At 48.9% G+C, this 26419-nt stretch overlaps 1 protein-coding gene across 3 annotated transcripts in view; it reads right to left on the reverse strand.

Moving 5' to 3' along the window:
* WASF2 (WASP family member 2) overlaps positions 1 to 21897 on the reverse strand; it is a 35791-nt gene extending 13894 nt beyond the window's left edge. For all 3 annotated transcript variants that reach the window (XM_075047577.1, XM_075047578.1, XM_075047579.1), the window contains exons 1-4: positions 21779 to 21897; positions 4848 to 5001; positions 798 to 932; positions 119 to 272 (exon numbers count right to left, since the gene is read on the reverse strand). In XM_075047577.1, the coding sequence (XP_074903678.1) occupies positions 119 to 272; positions 798 to 932; positions 4848 to 4977 (419 nt within the window). In that variant the 5' untranslated portion in view covers positions 4978 to 5001; positions 21779 to 21897. The remainder of the gene's footprint in view (positions 1 to 118; positions 273 to 797; positions 933 to 4847; positions 5002 to 21778) is intronic.
* Positions 21898 to 26419: the final 4522 nt, after the last annotated feature.

Here is a 26419-nt window from a genome sequence, read left to right on the forward strand (position 1 = left end):
AGCAACTCGATTTCCCAGTGCAAATAGATACTTCAATACAGCACAAGATGGGAAATGACCTCCTCGGCAGGTTGGGAGGAAGAGGTACTCTGCAAGGGAGCAAGGGGCCTTACAATACCTGTAAGGTGAGAGAATGTTGAGAGGTGGAGGAGTATTGCAGGTCCTATAGGTTTCAAGGACAGGCACGGGAAGAGAATCTCTATCAAAGAGCTTCTGGTCCTGAGTAGTGGAGCTTTTGAAGGCCTTCCTGGTGTTAATGCCTTGCAGGGACACTGTAAGAAAGAGGAGAGAGCAAGTGAAGAACAGCTCGACCCAGGCCAATGACACTGAAGATAAAGTAGTGAACATCTGATTTCAGTTGGAGTTCTTGGCATGCTTAGCACTTCTTAAGGTCAGGTTCCTTTTCCCACAGATCTCTTGGGAAACCCAGCAAAGCTCAGATCATGCCGTGCCAAGATCTGCTGCTGTATAGACATGGCTCTCTTGAGAGTTGCCGATGTGGTTTTGAACCCCTGTGACCAAGACTCAAGAAGTGCACTGCTATCAAACTGTTGAAAAGTGAGTTTCCACATGGAGACTTGCTAACGAGCAAAGCTAGACTCAGTCAAAAAGGCTATCCACATGAGCAGCACGGTGCTTTTTCAGGAGAGGAGGAAACGGTCCCTCTTAGTCCAAGAGAAGACATTCCAACACCCATCGCAGCGTCATGCTCACTTTATGGCTGTGAACCAACCATGCTGACTCAATGAGAATCTTTACCACGCTTGGTCTGCAAGGACTCTGCTCCACTCCATTACCTTCTTCCTCTTTGGGATCCAGCTGAGTGACTTTGACTTGCAAGCGGTCAACTCTCTCGACTAGAATGCTCAGCCGAGAGGCAAAGGTGTTGGCTTGAGTAAACAACTCTCCAAATATGTCTTCTGCAAATTTACCTGGAATATTAAAGTGTCCACATTAATCAGACCACATTCAGTCTCCCACCTTGTTTTCTTGAAGAAAGAAGAACGAATGAACCACGCTTCTTTTAAAGTTTGTCAGGGTTGAGTTTAACATCCAGGAAGAAAACGCTCTGTTCCACCAAAACCTGACATTTCCAAGGGATCTTCAAGCAATAAAGAAACAATCAAGACATACTTTCAAGTCGTTATTAAAGTAACAAAATAAAGAGGGCTGACAATACTATAATGGTCTGAATCTGGATGGGTATGTAGGTCCTTTAAGACTCTCTGCTGTTCTGTTTATTAGGCAGGCAAATACAGTTAGATTTTTATTGCTCTGGAGAATCTCAAAGGCTCCCAGTCTCCAGCAGGCCTGCCTCTAGGGTAACTGGCACATATTTACAAGCTCAAAGTAGTCTGCAACTAGAGAGCAGACCCAGTCCTTGATCCTAAAGCCTGAGCTATAACCACAGACGAAAGCACTGACCCTTTTGTTCCTTCAGGTGGCAGTGTCTGAAAAATTGATGCATTCACGTTTATTCCAAATCAAAACCAAAGGGGAACTTCTCAAACAGGGATATTCTCTAACAGCTTGGATTGCCCAGTGCGCTGCTATGACAAACATCATCCATCGTTTGGACTGTGAGAGTGCCTAGGGGCTTGGATCAGGAGCTCGCTGCACCACTTACAAGCATAACAAAAAGATGTCCCCTGTCCTTAAGAGTTTAAAAATCTACGCATGCAACGAGAGATGACCACAGGTAGACAGAGATGGGAGAACTGGAAGAAACCCAAGAACTTACGAGTACTGTCTTTTTGTTCTGCTCTCGGGCATAACCCAAGACAGGGAGCCCTAACCACGCTGAGGACAATACTGATCAGAACAGACTTGGCACTGACAGCAGACATAGGCCCATGGAGTTCCCACTGACGGGAAACATTTCCAGCCACGGCTGTTGAGTACAAGGCTGCTCCCAATAAGCAGTCTGGTTTTGAAGTGCATCATCATACGGTCAACAGTTCGTTCTGGAATCTGTTACTCCTAAAGATCCTCTCCGACATTCAGGAAAGCATAACCAGTTGGAAGCCTAACTTTAACAGCAATTTTGGAAAATCTGGTTGTCTGCAATGAGTCACATCAGAAGGAGAAGCGCCCCTTCCACAAGGCAATGTGAGGGCATCCCCCAAAGCCCAGCTGCACAAATACTTTCAGCTATCTAAACTGACGTATCAGCTACTTGTTCATACTCCCATGCAGTTCTCCTTACACTGCCAAGCACGGGGAACCAGCCAGGTTAAAAATCAACCTCCTCCACCCCTTTTGGTGGCAATGCCAGCTTGAAGTGTTTGTAGAAAGCAAATGCTGGAAGTTAACTTCAACTGACCTCCTCCTTCCACTCTCCTAGACAATACAGACTCCACATACGTGCCATTAACAAGCCCAAACAGCTTTCCTCAAACTCACGAGAGGGGTTTTCTTTCTGGAGACCTAAGGGCCAGGTAGCTCTTGCTACAGCCAGGTTTCATGAAGCACTCCCCGTGTTCAACATCAGCACAAGACCAGCTCTCCTATTTGACCAAAGAGGGTGAACGTTTATCTATGGCATAATTTGACAGCTCCCAGCAACAGTTCAAAAAATAAAAGTTGTAATTTGGTTTCTACTTTAATGAGAACTGAAAATAATTTCTGAATTTCACAAGGAACTGCAACAAGCACTAGGGAAAAAATGAAGTCTTTGGTTTGCAATACTGAGTAGTATGTTTCAAGCCTAAAATAATAAACAGCATTGTATATACTGGTCTTGACCCTGGAAGGAGAAAGCAGCAATGGTCCATATTCCCTTGCCTGTGTAAGTACACCTGTACAGAGTTACCACCCAGCATCTCACATACCATTCTGTGTTTCATGTACACTTTCAGATGGGGTAAGGCAAAGATTAATTTTTTGGTTTAGTTACTTTGACTGCAAAAGTGCAGCTTACAATCAGAATTATCTTTGTCATGCACTGGCAGGAAGACAGACGGCATGATTTAATAGGTCTTTCCATCTTTAGCTTGTGGATTCTATAAAATCACACAGAAACGCACAGTCGACTTATACAAAGTGCTACCAGCTGTGATAGTAACGAAGGGTAAACTCACTGGAATATGAAAGTTTGACAAGATTTATGTTTGCATCTTTGTAAAGAGACTGTGGTGCACTAGGCATGGCTGATTATTCACTTGACAGGGCTGTCACAGCCTACTGAACCTGCTTTACGTTCCTGTAATATTCAACGTACGAGGAAGGAGCGGATTTATTTTTCAGAAGTAAGAAGGAAAGAGGAGGGGGGGCAGGAGTTTGGTCATTTGGGTGCAAGCATTCTGTAGCAGTTAGTCTAAATATTGCTTCATTTAAAATACTGCTGACCCTAGGGAAGCAGGTAAGAGACGGTGCTCAGCATTTCCTCCCCACCTGCCTCGCTCCCCTCTTACACAGACAAGCACGCAAGTGTCAGCAAGAGCCACCTCTCCCGAGTTTTCCCTCCAGCGCTCTGCTCGAGGTATCTGCGATTGGTCCAGCAGCACGCACCTCCCTCCCCACATCGCCGAGTGAGGCTCCCAGGGTACCTTCCCGATAAAGAAACTGGGCTGCAATTTGGCTTCCAGCACTTCACCCTCTCTGACGAGGTAGCAGCAGAGAAGCTTTCAATATCTGAGCTGCGCAAAGAAGGTCTAAACCTGAAGGATCTCACCACGGCTCTGTCACACTAACCCACTGCATGCCTTTGGACTGGGATTAGCTTTCTCTGCAGCTGAGATTTGCACAGCTTTACTGATTCTTCCTCATCATTTCACATGCACGAGATGGATTTTACTCACACTCCACAACCATCTTGGCTACAAGACCTAACAAATGAACAACAAGGGCCAGTTGAATGCAAGCACAGAGACTGGTCTTGCCTGTGCAGTGACATTTCTACAACCCAACAGAATGTGATACCGACTGGCAGCAAACACAGGCCCAGATTTTAGCAGCAACCATGGTTTTCACTGCTGGAAAGAGACTGCACTCCAACTTTCCCTGCCACATTCATGCTATGGCAAAGACAAGGGGCTTGCTTCGCAGAGCAAGCAGAGGTGCTTGCAGACACCACACAGAAGCTAAACAATGTATTAATTTGATTATCAAAGTCTTGCTTCAAGGGCAGAGGTGGCTAATCAGAATCCAGAGCATTTCAACAGAGTAAGGAGTCATCCCGGAGAGACCACAATTAACTCTTCGTTTCTCCTACAGCATGTAGGCCCACGTTTTCCCTCCAGCCTTTACAAGGCTATTGGTCAGCCCACTGGAGAGCTGAGCTAGGCATCGCTACAGCTCGTGCTGCCATTTGAGCAAGCAGCCCCAAATCCCCAATACTCCAGAGGCAACGCTTGGCTCAGACTGGGGACTTTGGGTCTTGCAACACAACAAACAGTGGGGGCAAACAGGCAGCTTCTGCGTGTGCGCTTTAATTATCTTTCATTAAAAATAAGACTACTGACACACTGTAGATTCAACGCAGTCAAGCTCCATTTAGTAGCGCGTGCAATTACAGGCACATTCTCTGACACAAGATCCTGGCTGCTCGGAGAGCCTCCCATTTTACAAGCCTGAGTTGTGCTCCATCCTTCCATCTGCAGTTTCGCTGCAGCCTCTCACACATGCACGCACACAGACACACACCCCCCCCTCCCCATTTTCTCTTAGATAGGAAGGCAGTGGGACCAGGGATATGAAATTAGCATCAGATTTCTTTAGGAAAACATTTTAGCATTACCCAGGGAAGGCAGATGGGGGAGAAATAGGAACACGAGAGTAGAAAGGGAGCTAAATAAAGAGCACTAGCGACTCCTGAGGGCAACGCGCAGGCTCGCCATGGTACTCACTCAGGCTGCCCAGCTGTCGAATGACATTTGCCAGGGTGATGTTGGTCATGCATTCCAGCTCGCTTCGAACGCTAGGCAACGTCTGACGGCACAGGTGCCTTGGCTCAATGTTCCTCGTTACTAACGGCATGGTGGACCTGCTTCAGGCACTGTTCTGAAAGATGAAAAACAACCCAAAAAAGAAACAGGAAAGGATTACTCAACCGCAAATTCCAGGCACACCAGAGCCATGGTGTTCGTTTTTCCTGCTCTCAAATGGCTTTATTTATAAGCCTTCTTTCCCCCTCCCCACCCTTATAAAACTGGTTCATCAGAAATAAAGATCCTGCTGTTCTATGACTTGCAGTGACAGCAAAGCCCCACCAGCTCAGGTACAGAGGCAGAGATGGAAAACTACACATCTTCGCCCACACGCAAGGTGCTGCTGGCATTACCGCAGCCGTTGTTCCCTTCCTACCCATCCGCCGTCTCTGAGCAGTCTCCTTCCTCCCGCACAGTGTCTTTGGCGAGTCTTACAAGCTCTTCTTCAGAAATATTTTAAACTTGCAATCAATAGGTTCTGCTTAAACCAAGAGGATGAAGACGGGAGATGTTAAAAAAAGACCCCAGCTTCTTCCAGCACACCAAAGCATGCGTGGTGCCTCCCTCCTGGAGCAGCACAGACAGGGCTCTCCTGAAACAACAGGAAGCGCTTGCAGCTGACCAGGAAACTTTCTGGTGACTGTTCCTTATCCTGCAGGCTGCACCCCTCTTCCCTTGGGAAATCCCCCGGGGCCTGAGGTTTACACTGGACCATTGTTTCGTGCTACAGCAGTTTAACATTGAGGGAGCTCTAATCAGGATGCAGGACTAGAGCGTGCTCAGAAAGAAGTCAAGATTGATTGTACAACAGTCAGGACAAACTTCCAGTTCTTTAAAAAAAAAAAAAGTTTAAAAAAAAAAAAAAGAGAAAACAGAAGTGTCCGGAAGTTATGCTTTGGACAGAAAATGCTTTTATGTGCAGGTCAGTGCCTTGAACTAACTAAAATCTTCTTTGCTAACAGGCTGAAATGTTGAAGCAACAAACGGCTCCCTCTCAGATCATCCGCCTCCAAGAGAGAGGAGGAAACTTGGGTAAACAGCTCAGAACAAGGAGCATGATACATGCCTGAAATCTTTAAGACTAAGTGAAAGCAAATACATCCCAACTTCTTGATTAATTTAGAAGGGGAAAGAATCACTTTTCTAGGTCAGCTGAGGAACAACCCAAGAGAAGCAGCCAGCTCCCATGTGATAGGCATGCTGATCTGCTTGGGCTGGGTGTAAAAATAAAACAGGAAGCTAACAGCTTGGGGAACATGGCTTCCTGTCACCAACAGCAAAAACCCAAGAACCATAAAAAATCAGCTGTTTGCTCTTGACTTTGAGCCACCCTTTGATAGTCTCTGTGGCAGCTGGCAGCTTATCTTTGAGGTCCAGGAGTCCTTCCTGGATGCTTTTCTATCAGGGTGTTAAGAGGAAGAAGTGGGCATTATCCCTCCTAATTACCTCACAAGCCAGATTTTGAATTGCTAAATTTGACCCATTAAGGCAGAGGAGTTCAAGAGCCGCAGCATACCGGGGCCCACGGATATCTCCCAGACAAGCAGATATTGGTTGCCATTTTGCAACGCCTCTACGCAAGGGACTTCGTGTGTTTGTCCCTGTGCAAGGAAAGGGTCCCCAAAACTGTACATCTTATCGAAGAGGGGAGTGAGACCTGCATCCAAATAAATAAAAGCAGAGACTCTCCGAGGACTGAAGCCCGTGTTGTTCTTCATCGTGTCCAAGCACTGCAGCAGCCATCAGTAACTGCTGGGATATTTAAAGAACAGGGTGAACTAAGGAAGGACTCTGACCTTCGCTTCCAAATACCCTGTGTTTTATTGATTACAGCCCAAGCCCTACAATCTTTTGTCAGCTTTAGCGCTTTACGCCAGACAAACTTTCCCAGCTCCCCCCAGACTGCAGTCTGCACCAACAAGCAGCTCTCATAAACAAGGCAGCATTTGCAGGCTGCCTGCATCGAGCTTCTCCCCCGTGCTTCCCCAGGGCTCAGCCAGGGAGCACATGCGGTGGGATCTGCAGAGCCAGAGTGGACAGTCCATCCACCAAGCCTGGCTGGAAACTGTCCAAGGTGCAGGACAGACAGAAGGAAAACAGCAAGAGGAAAAATAAGCCTGTAAGGGGTAAGAGATGTGAGCATGCATGTATAAAGAAAGACAAACACACACCCCCCCGAAGATGATAGGTAGCCAGGTCAGACAGACACAGGTAGCACTAATCTCTGCAAGTATAGAGGGAACAGGGCAGAAAATGGAGTAGTGCCCCAGATACCCACAAATAAACAAAGGCTCAGAATATGTTGTCTATATACAGCCCCCCCGAAAGTGTATGCCTTCAAAGCATGTTTTCAAACTAAAAGTAAGGAGTAGTGGTGAAAGTTGTTGGTTTTTTTAAATAACAATGGTACAGCACATGTACATTATGAATTCGCACCGGTGCAAGACAGCAGAGATAAGGGCTAAGAAAAACACTCCCTTTATAGCCTGGCTCATCCTGCCAGCCACCCCCACCCTCCCAGCACAGCCTGCCACACTCCACTGCAGAATCAAGAGTTTCGCCCTCGTGATCACTACAGACAGCCCCCCTTGCAAAGAGTGTGGCAGTGCTGCTTCTTCCCAAGGCGACGGGGACAGTTCTGCTGCCCTGCTGCTGCTCCTAAAACCCATCAGGATCCAGCAAGCAGCAGTCAGACTAAAAGAAGAGATTAACCCCGTGCGGCACCAGAGACGAGCAAGGCAGGGAGGACAGGATGGGCTGTGGACAACCACCCTTCTGCTCTCCCAGCAGCCTCTGGGATAAGAGGCACTTTAAAGAAAAATTTCTTCCCCTCTGAGCGGAAGGGCAAGGAGCTTCAAGGTTTCAGATGTTTTTGTAGGGTGGTGGCAGGCAGATAGGAAATCTGGGACCTACAACCAGAGCTTGGTGCCAACTTTACCAAAAAGAGCAGTTGATGTCCCTACAAGAAGGCACTTTGCTGTTAGACCTCGTTTTTCCCCATGAGTCTTTGGAGGGTTGGTATAGAGATAACAGCTAATGGGCTCCTGTAAAACCTTCATGCCTCGTGAGTAGGTGGGACAAAGATTAATAGTCTGGATTGGAAAATAAGTGGTGTATTTCAAAAGCAGCAGTCAGGTGGGGCAGAAAATCAAGTGTGGAGAAGGGACAAGTTATGAGAGCAGTGGGAGAAGGAGGAAGCAAAACACTGGAGACAGCACAAGGCATACGGCTGGAGGCAGAGAAGAGACACAGTAAATGAAACAAGGAAGGGACAGACCTAAAAAAGCTTTCCAGGAGCTCTTGCTTTTATTCTTTAAGAGAGTCATTAAGAAGCCGATTGACAGCATGCTACCAGCAAGGGCCATCCCGAACTGCTTTACTTTCAGTGGTCAGGGCATGACAGCACAGCAGTTTTCCACCCCAGCTAGCCAGACTGGTCATCAGGCATTAGTCACTGTCACGTAACTACCGCAGACCATATATTATAACTAAATCCTACCATTCAGAAGCAAATTAAATGAATTGCGAGGCCAAAAATCCTTATCTTTCAGGCAAAGATAAGCATTTTCACTTGCTTATTAATGTTGAAGATTAGATTTGTTTCAGTAGTAGAGTTTGGGGTGCATATGATGTTTTTAAGAAGCTGCAGGAATGGCATGCCATGGGCACAGAGGACTTGCCCCAATCCCGCTGTAATAGGAAAAGAGAGGGAGCATGTTAAACGTAAAAGGAAACTGCCTCTAAGAAACAGAAAACTGTCTGCAACAGATTTCTAATGAATATGGGGAAAAAAAAAAAAAGAGGCAGGCATCAAATTGAAACAGTGCTAGCTATGTGAAGAGAGAAGTGATCTTTGCTGGTTGCAGAGCACAAGAGCCGTAAGGAAATGGGCAGAAATGGGCAGACAACGAGGCCGCTCATGTGCCAAATCCACAAACACTGCTGCACCAGTTGAGGTTCAAAATAGTCATCCTCCCAACTGCCGTGCTTCACACCGTCTTAAAAACAAGAAGCAAGGGCTTTTGTTACGGTAACAAATGATTTTTGTCTCCCACTTGAATCAGAACCTTCCCACCTGCTCACGGCAAGCATTTCTTCTGAAGTCTCCAAGCCACGGCTTGAATCAAAGAAGGCTCCAAGCCTTGTTATGACGGCGGCGGTGACTAAAAGCCAAACCACCCGAAAAGCCCAGCTTTGCCCTGTAGCTCTTCTCCCCTTGCCTCCCTGCAGCCGTATGCTGCCCCACCTCCAGCCGGGCATTGCCAGAATTCCTCATCATTTCCCCTCTCCCAAAATGCTTATGCACACGTTGCCGAGCCCTGGCCTGCTCCACAGCCCCATGCCGGCCCAGAAAAAGTTTGCTGAGCACGACAAAAGCCCTGGAAGCTGAGCTCACCGCTCCTACATTCCTACCGATCTTTCAGCCACAACTGGCACCTCTTTTCCAGCTTCTGCTCGGCATCACCCTTCCTATCCTGTGCTTGCTCACTGCACAGACAGTGGTCTCTGACGCCTTGTATTTCTCCAAGAAAGCAGGATCCGTGTGTAGTGCTTCTTCATATGGCTACCGATCTCACACCCTGCTCCCTCCACAACAAGCTCTCACCTTGAATCCCTTACTCACCAGTTTGTAAGCAGATTTTGACTTTGGCAATTATTTCTGTCAATACTTTGGGGGCACTAGGAAACAAGCATGGCACAACATAGGCCTGTAAAGCCGGGAGGGGGGTGGAAAATGCGACTTGCAATTTTTGCCTTTCTGAATCCAGCACTTTGAGCAAAGCACGAGGTAAATTCAAGATAAGCATGCTGCTCTAAGATTTCTTATCAGCAAGTCATCGACCACTCTCCCCATGAGCTCTGCTGTAGCAGATCACTCAGGAATCCCAGTTCTGGATTAGAATCAAGTACAATTGGTTTGTTTCAAACAAGAACTGCCAGTCTATAAACCCCTCACACAAAGCTGCGTCTTATTGACTATTTTTAATAAATAGGGCTGGCACAGTAAAATTGGACAATTGTTACGAACAATAAAGGAGACAGACTTTGATTACAAGTATTGAGAAGCAATACAGGGACATTTTAGGATTGAGTATTTGCTTTCCAATGCGAGTTCTGTCAACTGAAAACAGCAACTCGGAGCAAATACTCCTTAACAAGCAGTTTGGAGCAGAGCAGAAAACAGCACTGCACAGCAAGAGAGGAACCAGCCTTTTTTTTTTTTTTTTTACAGCAGGCAGGTAGTACAGTCAACACCACGGTGCAGAGGAGAAGGTAGGCAGGACTACAAGGTGAGACGTGTGTATGCAATGCACACAAAGAGCTGTAAATAACAGCCCGAGTTGGAGGGAGAGATCTGGCAAGGTTCTTCTCACTGGTATTTGACCAGCTAGCATAGCATTACTGGGAGTCACCTGGGTAATTCCCCACTCAATGTGACACACAACCTCTTAGATCAGGGACCATCTGCAAATAAATCTGGACCCCAGCAGTGATATCATCTGTCATAATGTCTGGTGTAGCACAAAGCACCTAAGGAGGACAGAGTGCATTTTTTGGGGAAGGGGAAGGAAATTAGGCTTGATCTTCAAGTACATCAGAGTGACCAATCACCCTGCCCTCAGCAGGGTTTACAAAATCTTCTGCCTGGACACAAACAAGCAGCATAGTCAAGGAGACCAAGCCTTCAGCTAAGCGCCTTGGAGAGCAGCCTTTAGGAGTACCCATCGGGGGATTAGACACACCAGCAGGTTTGGGAATGAGGGAGAAAGGAGATAATCAGATCTGAAATTCCCATCAGTATGAAATGAGACTTAACTCAGTAGCTTGCCAACGCAGACTGACTGTTCTTTCTAATGTCTGTGACAACTCTGCTTCAAATTTCAAGCTTCTCTCAGCAGTAACTACTCCCCCATGTAGCTGTAATGGCCAGAAAGAGACTGGCTTTTATGTAACCCCAAAAGACTAGCAGAAAGGGAAGCAGCAGCCACACACACACAGAGAACTGAAAAAAAAAAAAAAGAAAAAAAATCAGCAGAAGGCTCTGCTGAGTGCTCAGGGCTATATCCAAGCTCACAATGCAGCCACAGAGAAGTGGGATGCAGCAATCAGAAATGCTACAGTTCCACGCTCGGAGAGAGACCTAGCAATCAGTGCTGCATCCGAGCAATAGGGAGTGAAATTATAGAGCAAACTGCTATGTGATGCCACAAACTACTCCATCCCGCCAGCTGTAACAAGTATTCATTCCCAAAAACGCGTCACAGGCTCATCTGTCATTAAGAGCCCAGCCTGCCAGCAGCTGAGCAGGAGTCAGCAGTGAAGGGCAGCTGCAGGGCTGCTTCCTTTCACAGTGGTCTATTCTCCCCAAAAGCCACGGGGGAGATGCATGGGTAAAACCCCCCAGGCACCGGGGAAAACGTTGCCCACCATCTCTTACCAGCCACTAAGATGGAAAGCGCAGTCTGCGTTTTCACCCACCATCGCACAAAACCTTTCCTGAAGCAGGATCTACTGAAAACACAGGGCCTTCAGGAGAACACAGTTAGCTGATCACAAAAAAACCATACATAACCCCTCTGTACATTAATAATTCACTTCAATCACCAACTCAAGAACTTCACAGATATGATCTGGCAGCATTATGAAAGAGGTGTTTCAGCAATAGCGTGGGGCAAGAGCAGCACTGCACATTTCCACAGCGATGCTCTGACACTAGGAAACGTCAGCCCTGATCTCGCAGAATAACGAAGCATTGTACAGCGCACTGTGGAGTCCTTGAGACAACAAACATCTAGCCTGCTCAGTTCCCGGAGTAAAAATACTCTTCCTTTTTTTCCTCCCCTTTTTTTCCCCCCCTCTCCAGTCTGCTGGCTCTGAAAAATGCAAAAGAGGCTCAGAAAGCCATTTTCTGCGTTTTTTGTCTGGCTCATGCATTATCATCATCATTTACTGCCCTCAAGGGGATTGCACAGGTGTGACTGAAAATTTGGCTCTTCCTTTTAAACTTTTGTTATCAGCTTTACTGAAGATGATCTTGCTGGAATAAATGCCAGCCTGCTCTCCTGGAGAGGAACTCGCTCGAAGCTGCTGGCAGAAATCAAGCTGGGGGTGGAAGGATGGGGGTGTCACCAACGGGGAACATACAGATCCTCCTAGCTTCTGTTGGAGTGCAAATACAGCCAGCAGTTGGACCTAGACTTCCCCCCCCCCCCCTAAAAAATACACCATTGCCCTAATTAATGTTTCCATTTATTTAGCTGAAAAACAACTTAAACAAAGAAGGTCACCCGGTGTTCCTATCAATGCCTGACTAGGAGGATACAGGCAGAACAAATGCATTTAAATAAAACTCTAGAAGAGATGTGACAAGAGAAAGGCAGTTTAGCTCAATTAAAGAGAGCTGTCACAGGGATTTGATTCTCAGAATACGGAACTATTGATTAAACAGGAATTAAAGCTCCAAACCAGAAAGGTTTCAAGGTCTTTGCTGTGAGGATATACATCAGGAGAGAGGCAGGGCTCCTTCAGCACCAGAAGAGCTCTGGCTTTGTTGCTTCCTAGGAAACAGGAGCAGCAAAGGGAGCAGAATGCTTTCTGTTAAACCTATGCATAATTTTGGCAAGGATACAAGGTCAATGACAATACAGAGTAGGATCACAAACTTCAATCAACAGGTAGCTTTGGCATACTCAGGTAAAGAAAACCCACCATAGGTTCTCAAATATTTTAGGAGTATATGGGGAGAGAGGCCTGGTCAGTGGGCAGGTTTCAGTCCATCAGCAGGAGGTCTCCAAAGTTACCTGGCCTGAGCCCAAACCACTGTCCAAAGTGAATGAGACTGTTCAAGGAATCAGTCTCAACCTGTCCCAGGATATGAGTCCCCTGAGCAGTACAAGCCCCAGGGTTAGCAATCACGGCAACCCAAGAGAGAGATGTCTATTACAACGGAATTGCCACTCTGCCCCAAAAGCCAGTCCTTAAAGGTCAAGGTTGAGGAGCTTTCATTGGCAAAGCCATCTGTTTGTTTCTGTCCCAATCCAGGCAAAATATGCTCTGGATAAAATCACAAGATTTCATTTTCCAAGCCTCAAAGTCTGTAACAGCACTGAATTAACTTCAAAAGGTCTTGACTAGAAGAGATGCAATTTAGGTGGCAACACAAGCAGCATCGTTTCCAACAGCTTCATCTGGAGGTACTGCAGGTACCCGAGCCTCACGCCATCACTGCGGGGATGCCTGCGCAGAACCACAGGCCAACTTCTGCAAATGGTGCGTGGCTGCTAAAGCAAACACCGCTGAATCGCTCATTCCCAGGCTGAATTACTGCTAATGAGGATAGCATGTTTTCTTCCTCTCCTTCACACCAGCCTCCTCCAGCAAGAGGAAAGGCTTGTGCCTGTTCGCACTAACAAAACGCTCAGTGCAAAGCGCAACTCTCACAATACATCAGCACATTTTCATTCTAGGGTAGCGCTTGGTAATTAATACGGAAAGAGAGGGTGTGGTTTTTTTTCTAAATTACTTATTCCTGAAGTCTGAACATATTTTAACCTTCCTTTTCGGCAGATAAACTCTGTCTCATTTGCAGCTAAGCTCAGCCTCCCCTCCTTTAACACACACTAAACTATTTTGATTAATGAAAGAGTAGGAACAAACCAGTTCCAAGTGTTTTCTATACAGCTCAACTGCTCTTTCAGTTTCAACTCACGCCTAGATAATTATATCACAGCTCTGAGTGCCCCCACCCTTCTGCTGCACTTGGGGAATACTGGAAAGATAAGTCTTTTCTTAATTATTAAATGTAAATAGCTCATTAAATATAATCCAATTACTTTAATTGTAAGAAAAAGGAAGTAATTACAATATGTACATGTATTCTTGCCTGAACAGTTTTAATATCTTAAATGAATCTTTGCAGCATTAATATTTTAAGTTAACCTTTGACACGAGGAAAAAACCAAAGACATTGACTCCCTGATATTTTCCAGAAGTGTTATATCTGCTGGGATTTCTGTCACAAAAAACCAAGAGAACAGCCTTGAGCATCTAGATTAAAATGGTTTATGAACAGCGTCTTAATAAAGTCAAAATAACACATGGGTTTTCTATTGCGGAAGGAAAAAAAAAAAAAAAAGATACGCATATGATGCCACATTAAGACCCTGGATATGCTTTTTGGATCTCAGGAGTCAAGTGAGATGGGTAGTACTATGAACTCGGGAGAACAGGCAGGCGCCCACCCCACCAGTACCAAAAGCCACCACATATCTGGGGTTTTCCAGGCAGTTCTCCCTCCCCACGCCTACAGTTTGTCCTGTCCAAGGGTGGGAAGAGGAACCAGGGCTGGGGGAGAAGGGGCCTGCCCCATGTCTGGGATTACCCCATTCTTCTGTAGATGTGCCCAGCGAGGCAACCCCACAGAAACACTGAATCTGGTTTTTGTGCACGTACGAGCCATCTGTGCAACGTACGGGCATGGCGCACGATCCCAGGCTGCCATTTGGGATTTGCAGGCAGAGCTACAGGAAGCTGCGAGTAGCAGTCTTCTGGTTTTGCTCAACAGCATGACAATCCTTGGACTCACTTTCTCCATCCATGCAGCCAGCGGGACCAAACAACCTTCCAGGCAGACTTCAGCAAGGCCCCACTGTTTCAGTCAGCCCCCCTGGTCTGACAGAGCAGGGTCAAATTTCAGCCTGGACGTGGTGACAGATGCCTGTGTAATCTCCTTGGGACAGTCAGAAAAATATTCTTTTTAAGCTGTAGTTGTTTCCATTTTGCATGTTCTGAGCCCAGCAGTGATCTCACCTTATGTAATCTACAGTGCAAACTCCAGGCTCTGGACCATCCAAAAGTATTTCAGAGTGTTTGAAACCATCACTTTATTGAACCGATCTTTTCGGGAGAAAAGAGATTAGACCGTATTAGGGATGCTAAAGATGCAAGTCTTTCTATCAAAGCTCACCACAAGGTCTATAATAAGCTGCTTTATGGAAACCTCTCATGTGAAGCCAGACCCTAGATGTAACCTCCTTGATACAATATTGAATTCTCAATAGCAACCAAAAGGCTATTTTGTATAAGTTAATTACACGCATTTTTAATTTAGCCTCCAAAAGGGAAGCGGCCAGTTATTTCATGCTGCCCTAGACACAAGGTAAAGGTTTTACACAAGCTGTGTTTACAGCTATATGCCTTCCTCCAGCAAAGGATCAGCTCAGCAGCTGTTGGTATTGAAAGAACAGGATCTGGGTGTGTGCACGGTTCTCTCTCGCCTTTTTTTTTTTTTTTTTTTTTTTTTTTTTTTTTTGCAGCTGCAAGGCCAAAACCATAAGAGTGTGTGCTTTTTCTTACGGTGCACAAAAGCAGGGTGCCTGAAAGGGAACTCGCTTCCGCTCTGGCAAGCACTCAACCAACTATTTGCTGGGCTAAGGGGTGGTCGGGGAACTTTCACCCAGCCATTCAGCCAGGGCTGCTATTCCCCCTCCCTCCCAATTAAATCCCATTTTTTGCACTCCATGCATGAACCGCAGCTACACCAATACATCAGATATTGTGGCTGATAGCCTTCTCTGAATGCCACTTAAAGCCCTCCAGTGCAGAGCTGACTGAAAGCAAAGCATCATTCATTCTTTGAGCAACAGAAAAAGACTTTTGCTATACAGAGACTTGAAGTAAGACTCTAAGAAGTAGGAAAAGGGCATCTGTGAAAAAAGGAAGTGAGAAATTAAAACCACATTCAATCTTATTAGCAGTTATACAACAGGTCAACAAAGTACTTCGCAAAACTCCACAGCATGTGAACAATTTATGCAGAACTCGCTCCTATGCGATCAGTGACACCAGCCCATTTGGCTATTACGGAAAAAAGCAAAGATTGTCAGCAACTATTTTAAATAGCCCAGCTGGGAGGGGAGATGGCTGGAGATATTACCTCCATGCCTTGCAGGGAGTACACTTACGAGATGAGAACAGGAGGAATATTCCCCCTCCTCCTTTTCCATCTGAAACATTTTCGCTCTCTAGGGATTTCCAGCATCTTATAAGCGAAGCCTCTTTGAAGTACCGCAAAGTGGCATTGCTCATCATTTCAGTAATGATAGTAAATAAGCTCCAGTATTTTGTTGATCCTTTTCCTTTTGCTTTACAAACAAAAGGTCAGAGTCATTAGCCCAGTTTTATGAGCAGGGAGAAATGGAGGCTCGGAAGAGGCAGATTGCTCTGTAACATCATCGGAAACGTCAGTGAACAAACAAGACAAGAAACCCTAAGCCACGGGACTTAAGAATAGCCATGCTAGGTCATCCAGCCTCCAGATAAACCAGCATTCTCTGTCCATCAGTGGCCAGATATCAGATGCATAAAGAAAAGAGCATGAGAACAAGGCAAGCACAGAGCAACAGTTCTCCCTGGTGTCCTTTTCCACGTTGCAGCACCTCACCGCACCTTAAGACCACACAGAAGCAAACACTACCATTTAATTGTCCTTTATGGATTTCACTTCCATAAACTGGTCTCATCAGTTTCTGAACTCATCTAAACCGTTGGCATCCATGAAATCCCAGGGCAGCAAGTCCCACATTTATCATACACTAGGTGAAAAAAACTTCCTTTGTGCCCTTCACTTTACAATTAGGAGATTTTAATCTCAAATCTATGTGTGTCTTTGCTTCATAAAGGAGTTGTTTGAATAAATGCATCACCATTCATATTAAACAAGCACCTTCCGGGAAGAAGGTTATCTAGCTGCATCAGACAACAGAAAAGAAGCTCTCAATTCTTACCGAGCACTCTCAGTAGAAACCAAAAAATAAACTCATGGTTTAGGTTTGATTTACTGCAGCAGTAAGAACAAACTATTTTTAGTGGACAGCTCTTTGCGTGTTGTCTGGCCCATTCTCAACTGTGTACCACTTTCAACAGTAACGCAGGACAATCAGAACCTCCAGGACAACAGGTCACTAGTGATCTCAGAGCAGCTCCTCTAAAGCGGTGACCCAGCAACAGCCTCCCATGCAGAAATTTATGCCCTCAAGAACAAATGCTAACTGCTACTGCTTCACAGGCATCTCCCTTCTTCCTCTCTTGGCATCACAGCATCCTTTAAACCACCATTTCTCCCCAAAACAGGTCTGGGATACTGCTCTGTAAGAGGAGACGACACGGAAGCTGTCAAAGGAACAGAGCAGGTCGCCACTGACCGCATTTGTGGGAGACGAGTTGAGATTCCTGGTCCTTTAAATTTTCTTCATCAAAGCCCCTGGCAGATGCATACTTGAGATATGTCTGTGCTCCACCACTTCTCCAGCAGCAACATAATACCAGAAAGCTTTACTGTGATTTCAAGAATTAGGGTAGGATCTAGAGGAACTATTTCCCAGGCCCATTACTGCAGTGAAGGCGAGCTCAGGATGGAGAATGTGATTAACGCTTTGCACTGCCACTGTACTGCTTGCTCAACAAAATAACATGGAAGTTCACGTTTCAGTTCTTCTGGGAGGGGACCTCCCCCCTACTGCCTCCCAGGCAGGAAAATAAAAATCCTGCAGACCTTCAGATAGAGAAACCAATCTTATATAAATCAGAATCAGGCCTGAATCTGATAACCTTCTGTAGAAGCTCCTGTTAGCAAGCACTCCCTTTGCAGTGAAGCCTGATCAGTAGCACCAGTAGCCTCCCCTTCTCAAAAAGAAAACACACAGTCTTTTTATTACACAGAGTTGCAAAAATACAAAGGAAGTAAATGTCACCAGGGTGGTTCTGTTCTGAGCAGTCATTTGCTTATTACCCAGAAGCCATTTCCACATGCCTTTTTTTAAATCCAGTGTTTATAAATACCTAAAATATTTAAATAAATGTTAATCTGCGGTAACTAAGGGCCCAATCTCACAAATATTTATCCTTGCACAGTGAGAATAAATACTCAAATACACAATTTCTTACTACAGATCCTATTAGAAGCAAGAGTGTGGCTGAAAACAGTAACACACCACAAGACAGGCTGGGAAAATAGTTGCATTTTGCTTTCCTAGATTTCCGCACAGTGAAAGTGTCACTTTTGGTTTGCCTCCTGTGCATTTTGCGCAGCATTACTTTAGAAACTACATAAAGGAGCAAGCCCAGCACTGAGCCGTCAGACAGTGGCCTGTTCTGGCTACTTGAACTCTCAGAAGCAGTTTTTGGCAGTGCATGTTTTTGCTGGGTGCTGGTGTCCCATTCTGTATGGGGACAGCGGGAACTTTATACACAACACATGCAAACACAATTGCTATTCAATCCTTTTCCTGGTTTGTGACTGACTCGTGCAGCACATGCAGCAATGTATTTTGCTCAGCTGAATGACCAAGGGCTAAGTATTATCATCAAACCTAGCAGAGACAAAACAGAAACCTTAAAGTTAAACATTTGAGTCCAGAAAGCCCACAGAGAGAACCTATCTGGAAGGATTAAAGCCGAGTCTTACACTTGTTGAAATCTTCCTTATTACAGTCTGTCAAAGAAAACCAACCTGATTTTGTTGAAACATTAATCCTAACAACCTTCTTTGTTCTTCTATCACCACAAAAAATAAAAAAACCAGGAGATGGATTTGCTGCTCTAACTATATGCATATGAGGCAATCACTGAAGTTTTAACCCCTCCACCCACACTATGTGATTATCTAAGCTTTGTGAATGAAATCAACTTTTCCTAGACCAGCCCTGAAGAATGAGATATATTCAAAGCATGCTGAGAAACTGGGTTGGTAGTTATCATAAAGGTTGTATTCTTTTTAATGAATCACTGCTCACAAATACCTTCTGAGCTGTAACTTAAAAATACACCATTTCTGTTCGGTGTGTCACATTATTCATAGGGAAACCAGTTTTATACTCCGCTTAAAAGAACTTTACTATTAACTCATTACTTCAAACTCCAGCAGTGATATCTCTAAAGACATGAGGGCTGCAGTTCCAGCCTCTACCCTTCTTCAGTAAGCCACTCACTTCACAACACATTTCAAATAGGACTTGTACAAAAAGTAGCCACAAACACACCATATTTCCCTCTTTTTTTTCCCGCAGCCTTAGCCTGCAGCCTCCTACCCACCCCCCAGCATAGTTTTGTAAAACCGGAGCTTGAAAGATTTGTTAGGAATGTAGACCAGACAGAAGCTAAAGCAAGGAACAGTGGGTGAGCCTGCAGCCTGAGATCAGGCAGTGGCATCACACTGCTGCACAGCTGATTTTTTGCGGGGCTGGGAACAGGGGTGTGGGAACAGCAAAATGAAGCAGGGGTCTTGCTAACATCGCCATGCAGCGGCTTGGAAAAACCTGATCAGCAGCAGCAGACAGCTTGGAAAGGCTTTATCTTCACAGCTGTGAAGAGGAAGGAGTCTGACAGGCATAAGCCATCAGAAGGTTTGGGTTTTTAAAATAAAAAAAATGGAATTTGGGGCATTTACTTTTTGAACTTGTTACCAGACAGATAAAAAAAAGTCACATTTCCTTCTGAAAGCAGTCAAAATATGCAGTTTAGGGAAAAGCTTGCGTTCAGTTCAATCCTGGAAGTTTATCCTCTTACAACTCAAAGTACAGCAAGGCTTCACCTTGTCTCAGCTGGGCTGAGACAAACCTGCTCCTCACCCCAAACAGAACAAGGCTTTTAACCATGCAGAAATCGATGCTTTGGAAGGCACAAGTCCTGGGTTTGACCCCCACCATCACCAACCCACCCAGGGACAATATCGACAACTGTAGCTTGACCAATGATCAGCATTAGGTGGGTCTTTAAAGCCTGCATCAAGCTCACTCACTCAAACTTCACGTTTTCAAGCACAATAGTTAAAAAAAAAAACCAAAACAAACCCAAACAACAAAAATGCACAGAACTGGAGTGCCTGGCCAGCTTCACCCCACTTCCTGGATAAAACTTGTCCTTGGCTGTGAACGCAAGCAGATTTTCAAAGTCACTCTATCAACATTCTGTCTGTGTTTTCAGTGGGTAGATGTTAGTTTTGGTTTGTTTTTAACTAAGTTTTGGATTAAACTCTGTATCGGTTTCTATGACAAAAACCCACTCAAGGTCAATAAGGGGCAAATCAGAATGAAAAGTGTCGCAACACAGCATTTTAAATTCCTGCAGCATTTAGTAGCAACTGATTCTGCAGATGTTTAAAACGGGTGGAAAACATAACTATTCCCCTTCCTCATGTGACCAAGCATACTGACTTTAGTACTTCCCATAAAGTAACATTTTGCATCAGCTTTGTCACAGGGAGGTACACACACGCACACCCTGCTGGCTTCTCACATCTTTTACTTTCAACTTTTCCACCTCACAAGTCTTTGTGGGGCTGGACACGCAAGTGTGAAGGTTACAGAGGGCTCCATCAATGATGACCTTGTCTGCAGCCGGTGTACTTAATGAAAGTTTTCTATCGTTATTAATATAATTTTATGCCCACCAACATCTGCAGTGCTGAAAAACTTAGACTTTCAGAGTTTTCTAGTGTCTTACCAAAGAGGCCTACTCCTGGCATTACACACCATGCAGTCCCACCAGTGGTCTAATCTATGTAGAGGTGCCCAATTCCGCTGTTGCTACTAACGAAAGTAAGAGAGTAATGTCAAATGTGAAACTTTTGGCAGGAAAAAAAATCCTACCATGGGAAGGTCCTTGAGGTCACATAACAGCTAACAGGGAGGAGCTGCAATCTCTTACCTCTCTCTAAAGGACATAGGCTCTTTGTATCCCAAAGCAGTAACCGCAACACAAACCTAAATGCTGGTGAGGTACAACCCCAAGGACATTCCTTAACAACTTATTCCTTCTCTGGAAGAAATATCATCTGAGGTCACCAGCAGGTCAGAGCATTTGACCAAACTACCCAACCATATCCTGTTACACCCTCCAAAGCTTCTTTTCAGAGAGCACCTAGGGATTTAAGATTGGGGAAAACATTTTCCAAAGCACACTACAGCACCCACGTAGTCTTACCCGAAGTAGTTTTAGATTTTATGGGCTCATATGGCTAGTTAATGGTCAAGGGGCTTACACACATCCTTAAAGTATAGCCAGACACACTGAAGGGCGCACCCACTCGTGGGGCAGGAAGACAGCCAGGAGGGAGAAGTCGCTTTCACAGCAACGCTCCATGAGCGCAATCACCAGAACTTGCACCAACACGGGCAGCCAGCTCACACCCAGACAGACAGACTTTGTACACAGACACGCACACGTTTGCACAAGCACTGATGTCAAACCCGGCAAAGGCTGCAGCCAGCCTGGGAAGGGAGGGACCCCCCTCCCCCAGCACAGCAGCACTGCCTCTCCCTTAGAGGAGACCCTGCAGCACCCCCACCCTTCTCCCCAGCTTCCCCAAACCATTCCCACTAAGTCAGACCTCTGTAATGGCCCCAGGACAGCAGACACCGGCGAAGCCTCGGGAGAGCCCGCCAGACCGGCATTTCCTTAACCCAACGCAGGGCTCTGTCCACCCCGCCCGGGTAGGCCAGCCCTCCCCCTACACCCCAGCCCCTCCGGCCAGCCCGGCCCAGGGCACACACCCTGCACTGAGCCATGGCCCCTGGGAGGGGCTGGGCAAGTGTCAGCCCAGGGATGAAGCCAATTCCTTTTCCCCGTCCCCAGGCCGGGGCCAAGCCCGCCCCAAACCTCCCAGCCCGGGGGCGCCAGGGCCCACACCAGCCAGGGACTCACTATGTGGCAGGAAACAGTGCCCCGCTCAGCCCTATAGCTCACTATTTGGCAAGGGCCTAGCGGCCCACCCCAGCGCCTCCGCCTCTCTCCCCCGGGAAGAGGCGGCCTAGGAAGCCCGGGGAGTCTCTGCTCGCCTCTCTCGTACTCACCCCCCTCCGCAGCTGTCCCCTCCGGCCCCCTCGGCTCGTTACCACCAGGGCGGGCCAGCCCGGCCGTCCGCCATTCCACAGCTCCCCCTCCCTGCCCTGACTGAGCCTCGCCCCGCCTCCTCCCGGCCGCCGGTCCGCTGCGCCATTGGCTAACCGGTCAAAGATCCTGCCGCGCTATTGGCTGCGCCTGGCTGTCTATCAAAGCCGCTCTACGCCACTTGCGTACGAAACTGGAGCAACAGAAGAACCCCACCCAAGCCGGCCGCGCAAAGAGCGTAAACAGGGAGGAACGTACCATTAGGGGAGGTAGACGGGGAGAGCCCCGCGCAGGTTTGGGACAGATTCCAGGGGCAGAGGAGACAACCGCGACACCACGGCCATCCACGACATTTTTAAAACACGTATTTGAGTCTTGGAGGGCCAGAGCTCGATATCCCTCCAGGTATCTTTGGAGGAAGGGCTTCTCTGTCTCTTCGTCCCCCCCGAAGAGGTCCCCTTTGGTGTTGCCTTTTTCGCCTCTATGGTCTCACACCCTGTGAGGAAAGTTCCACCTGGGGGAGCGGGGGTGTCACGCCAGGGCGGGGCGGGGGGGGGCAGAGCTGGGAGGGGGGGCCAAGGCTGTGGGGTCAGGGCTGGGAGCTGTGGGGACAGGGCTGGGAGCTGTGGGGCAGGGTGTGGGGCAGGGATTGGGTGCCAGGAGTGTGGGGTGGGGATTAGGGGACAGGGCTGGGGGGGGGGAGCAGGAGGAGGAGGGGGTGGAGGGATGGGGGGGGCTTTGGGGAGAGGTGGGGGGGTGGCAGTGGGACAGGGGGGTGTAGGTGACAGGGACAGTGTTGGGCTGGCGAGCGGGACCGGAGCCTGGCAAGCTCCTCCTGCCACAAACCCGGAGAGCCCCCATCAGCCTCCAGCCCCTAAACGAGGGAGGGGGGAGGTCCCCACCCCCCCCAACCACCTCCAGTCCCCAAATCAGGGCAGGGGGTCCCCAGCACGGGGGTATGCGGAGCTGGCGGGGGGGGGGGCATGGGGACAGCCAGCCGTCCTCCTCGCTGGCTGCGCAGGGGTGATGGCCACTGATTTGGGCTCCCGCCTGGGTTTCTCCCCCGTGGCCTGACGAGGTGGGGAGCGGAGTCACAACTTAATGAGCCTGGTTTAACGAACGGGGCCGGCAGCGTGCGTATGGGGGGGTGACGCGGGACGGGTCCTGCTGAGCGGACACTGCCGTCCGTCCGCAGCACCCACGAGAATATCAGGCCGGGATTGCGGCAGGTGGGGGTCACGCCAGGTTGGGCAGCTTGGCGGAGCACGCTGGGGGCTCGGAAAAGCTCCGCTCCCTGCCCGGCCTCGAGCTCCGGTGACCTCGGCAGTGTCCTCCAGCTCAGCCCGGTCCTCGGCAGAGCCAGGGCAATGCTAATGGCGCCCTCAGAAACTGCGGGAGCAAAGACTCGATCAAAAATTACCAGCACGTGGCATGCTGCATTTCTGCCTGCGCACCTGGATATTAAATCTTTCCATCCCTGCCTGATTATCAACGTTAAGCACTGGGTTTGTTTGTACCTACAGAAGGGGGAAGAGGGAGCAGGCAGGGGCAGAACGAAGGGCACTGGGCACCGACATCTATCTCTTCGGTGCTTGGAGTGCTCGTGCTTTAAACCAAACTGCGGGGAGTAAATCACCGGTGTTCCCATCACTCCCACTGGGAAGCAAACAAATCCATGTCAGCACTGCCAGGAGCCGTGACAGCAGCCGGGGAGGGCACCCCAGCCACGGGCATTGCTGACGGGCAGAGCCGGTGGCCCCAACTGGAGCAACCTGAGGGTCACTCTGGTATGTGCCATGCCTGCCCGTTCTGTCCGCAGCTCCTGCCTGCCCTGCCCCGTGGCACAGCCTTTGCCGACTCCTGGGGTCTCTCTGCCACTGCCGCTGTCTCCTTTGGCTCCTCTTGGGCGAGATGGGCACGTGCACATGTTGCAAACAGCCAATTCTTGCCCGTTTTACATCACTCCCGCCTCCCGCACAGCCACCTTGGCTGCAATGCTCAGCACCTCCCGATGCCCCCAGCACCCCTCCGTCTCCCCCTGCGGGTGCAAGGCAAGGGCCGAGGTGCTGCTGGAGGCCGCTCGGCTCCAGGTTTTCCAGACTGCCAGCGAGCCATTCCCTTGAAGAAGATCTGCTTCTATCTCAAGGTGTCACAGCCTCAAGGGAACCACCTAATCTGTATCTGCACTGCAACCTTTATCTCTCCCCGGCTGTGTGAGAGGCTCTGTTTATAGCTGCCAAATAATACCCGCTAAATTGCAGGATCCACCACCCCCCTCCCTCCCCGCAGTACCCCCTGACACTTGTTTGTCTGCAAGAGGGATGCTCTCGCCTGCCAGGTGCCTCCCCGCGTTTTGCTGGAGGTAAATGATGCTCCAGGGGATGGGGAAGGGCAGCTGGGCTACTCCTGCCTCCTGGCTGGGCTCCAGCCATGTCCAAGCCCCTGATAACCCCAGACAGACCCTGGCACAAATTGCTATCCCCTCTGGCTTCAGCCCGACCGCGCTTCCCTCAGCCCGGGCTTTGCTTCTGCTGAAAATGAGGTGGGATCCAGCAGGTCCAGCCTCATCCTTCCTCTGTGTGACCCAGGGATGGAGGAGTGGACATCCTGCGCAGGAGGGAGGAGATGGCAGCTTATCGCAGCTGGCGTGCCGTCCCAGCCTCGCACAAGGCCACGGCCATGTCCTTGCCCAGGGATGGCCGCCAAGCAGCAATCTGGAGTCACCCACTCGCTGCCGGGGAGTCTTGGGTGTCCCTTCTCCTGCTCCCCCAGTGTTTCACAAAATGGCCGAGGAACCCCCGCAGCATGGCAGCAGCATGGCAGCAGCGTGGCATGAGGGCAGAGCGGCTCTGGCTGCATCCCTGCTCCCTGCGGGAAAGGAGCCAGGGCTGTTGGTACCGGAGCTGCAAGGATGTTCCAGAAATGTGCACTCAACGGTGTGCTCTGGGCTTCTCCTGCATCCCTGATTCCCATGGACTGTGACAGCCTGGCATCAGCCTGGGCTGCAGCAGGGACCTGGGGTGCCTGCGTGCAGGGAGTGCATGGGATGCACAGGGTGCATGGGGCACCTGGATGCACCCCAGGGATGTGTGGGGCGTGTGGGATGCCAAGGGTGCATGGGCTACCCAAGGTGCATGGGATGCACGGTGCAAACAGGATGCAGTGGGGCACGTGGGATGAATGGGGTGCACGGGGTGCTGGGGATGCAGAGGACACATGGGGTGCCCAGGGTGAGTGGGATACATGGGGCATGTGGGATGCTTAGGGTGCCCGGGGTGCCCGGGGTGCATGGCGCACGTGGGATGCATGAGGCGCGTGGGATGGATGGGGGCACGGGGTGCCTGGGATGCACAGGACACCCGGGGTGTCCAGGTCACATGGGATCCACGGGATACCCGGGATGCAGCGGGCCACACGGGATGGATAGGGTGCTCAGGGTGCCCGGGATGCGCAGTGCACGTGGGGTGCCGAGGGTGCGTGGGGTGCCCAGGGCACCCGCTGCCCGCCGGGTCCCCGAGCCAGCGTGGTGGCGGGCAGTTGCTGTGCCGCTGACATTTACTAATCAGCTCTAACCTCAGCTGCACACCCGCTCCGTCTCGCTTGCTGTCTTGTCTCCATGGAGACTCCGCAACCTTTGCTCACTCGTTAATGGTATCTCAGCAAACGAAACTCCAACACCACCCAGCCTTCCCCTCCCGGCCCCGGGAGAAATCCTCGCCTCTCACCTCCATCCCCATCCCCTCCCGCCGATGGGGATAAAAGGGACGAGTCCTTGTTAACGAAGGACCCAGCCACGCTGGGCCGAGCCGGGGGCAAGTTCTGACAGCGGCGCGGGGAGGAGGGAGAGCCGCCATCCTCCTCGCCGCCAAAAAAACAAGGCCGGGGGATTTTATTGCTGCGGCAGCAAGGACGGGCTCCGGCCATGCGGGATGCCGGCCAGCAGCCCCTTCCCGGCTGATTTATTGAGCCACGAGGCTCGGCACAAGCCGTTGTGCCTGGGGTTGCGTGTGCTCCCATCCCAAACCTACCCCTGCCCGACGGCCAGCACCCACCGAAGCCACCGGCACCCAGAAATCATCCGAAGGCAGTGGCGGCTGCTGGGAGCATGCTCCATCCCTGGTGTCCTGCTCTCGCCGATTCTGTTTTCAAATTAACATGGGAAAGATGCCCATTACCTGCTTCCAGATAATGACTATGATTAGGCAGAGCTCTGCTGCCAGCCGAGATCTGAAGGATTTCTGTGCACTCCAGCAGCGCTTGCCAGTGCAAAAACAAGAGCAATAAAGTGTAAATAAAAGACTAAAGAAAATAGCGCGGTCCATCAGCGGAAAGGGTGTGCGGAAGCAGCTCTAATGACGGGCTTTCTGCAGTGGTGGTGGTGGCTTCAGCCTTGCTACAGGCAAGGCAAAATTGGAGAGGGGCTGCCCCAAACCTGCACCCCACGTTTGAACCTGGCTTGGCCTCCACTTGCTGGAAGCTGGGGGTTTGGAAAGAAAAATTCAAGATGTGCACTTGTAAGCTGCAGTGTAATGAGTGAGGCTGTCCTTGGGGGACTCCCGGCCCAGCAGACAGAGCTGGAGGCTTAAGAAGGGGGAAAAAAAATA

This window comes from Buteo buteo, chromosome 16 (genome assembly GCF_964188355.1).
Source record: "Buteo buteo chromosome 16, bButBut1.hap1.1, whole genome shotgun sequence".
NCBI lineage: Eukaryota > Metazoa > Chordata > Aves > Accipitriformes > Accipitridae > Buteo > Buteo buteo.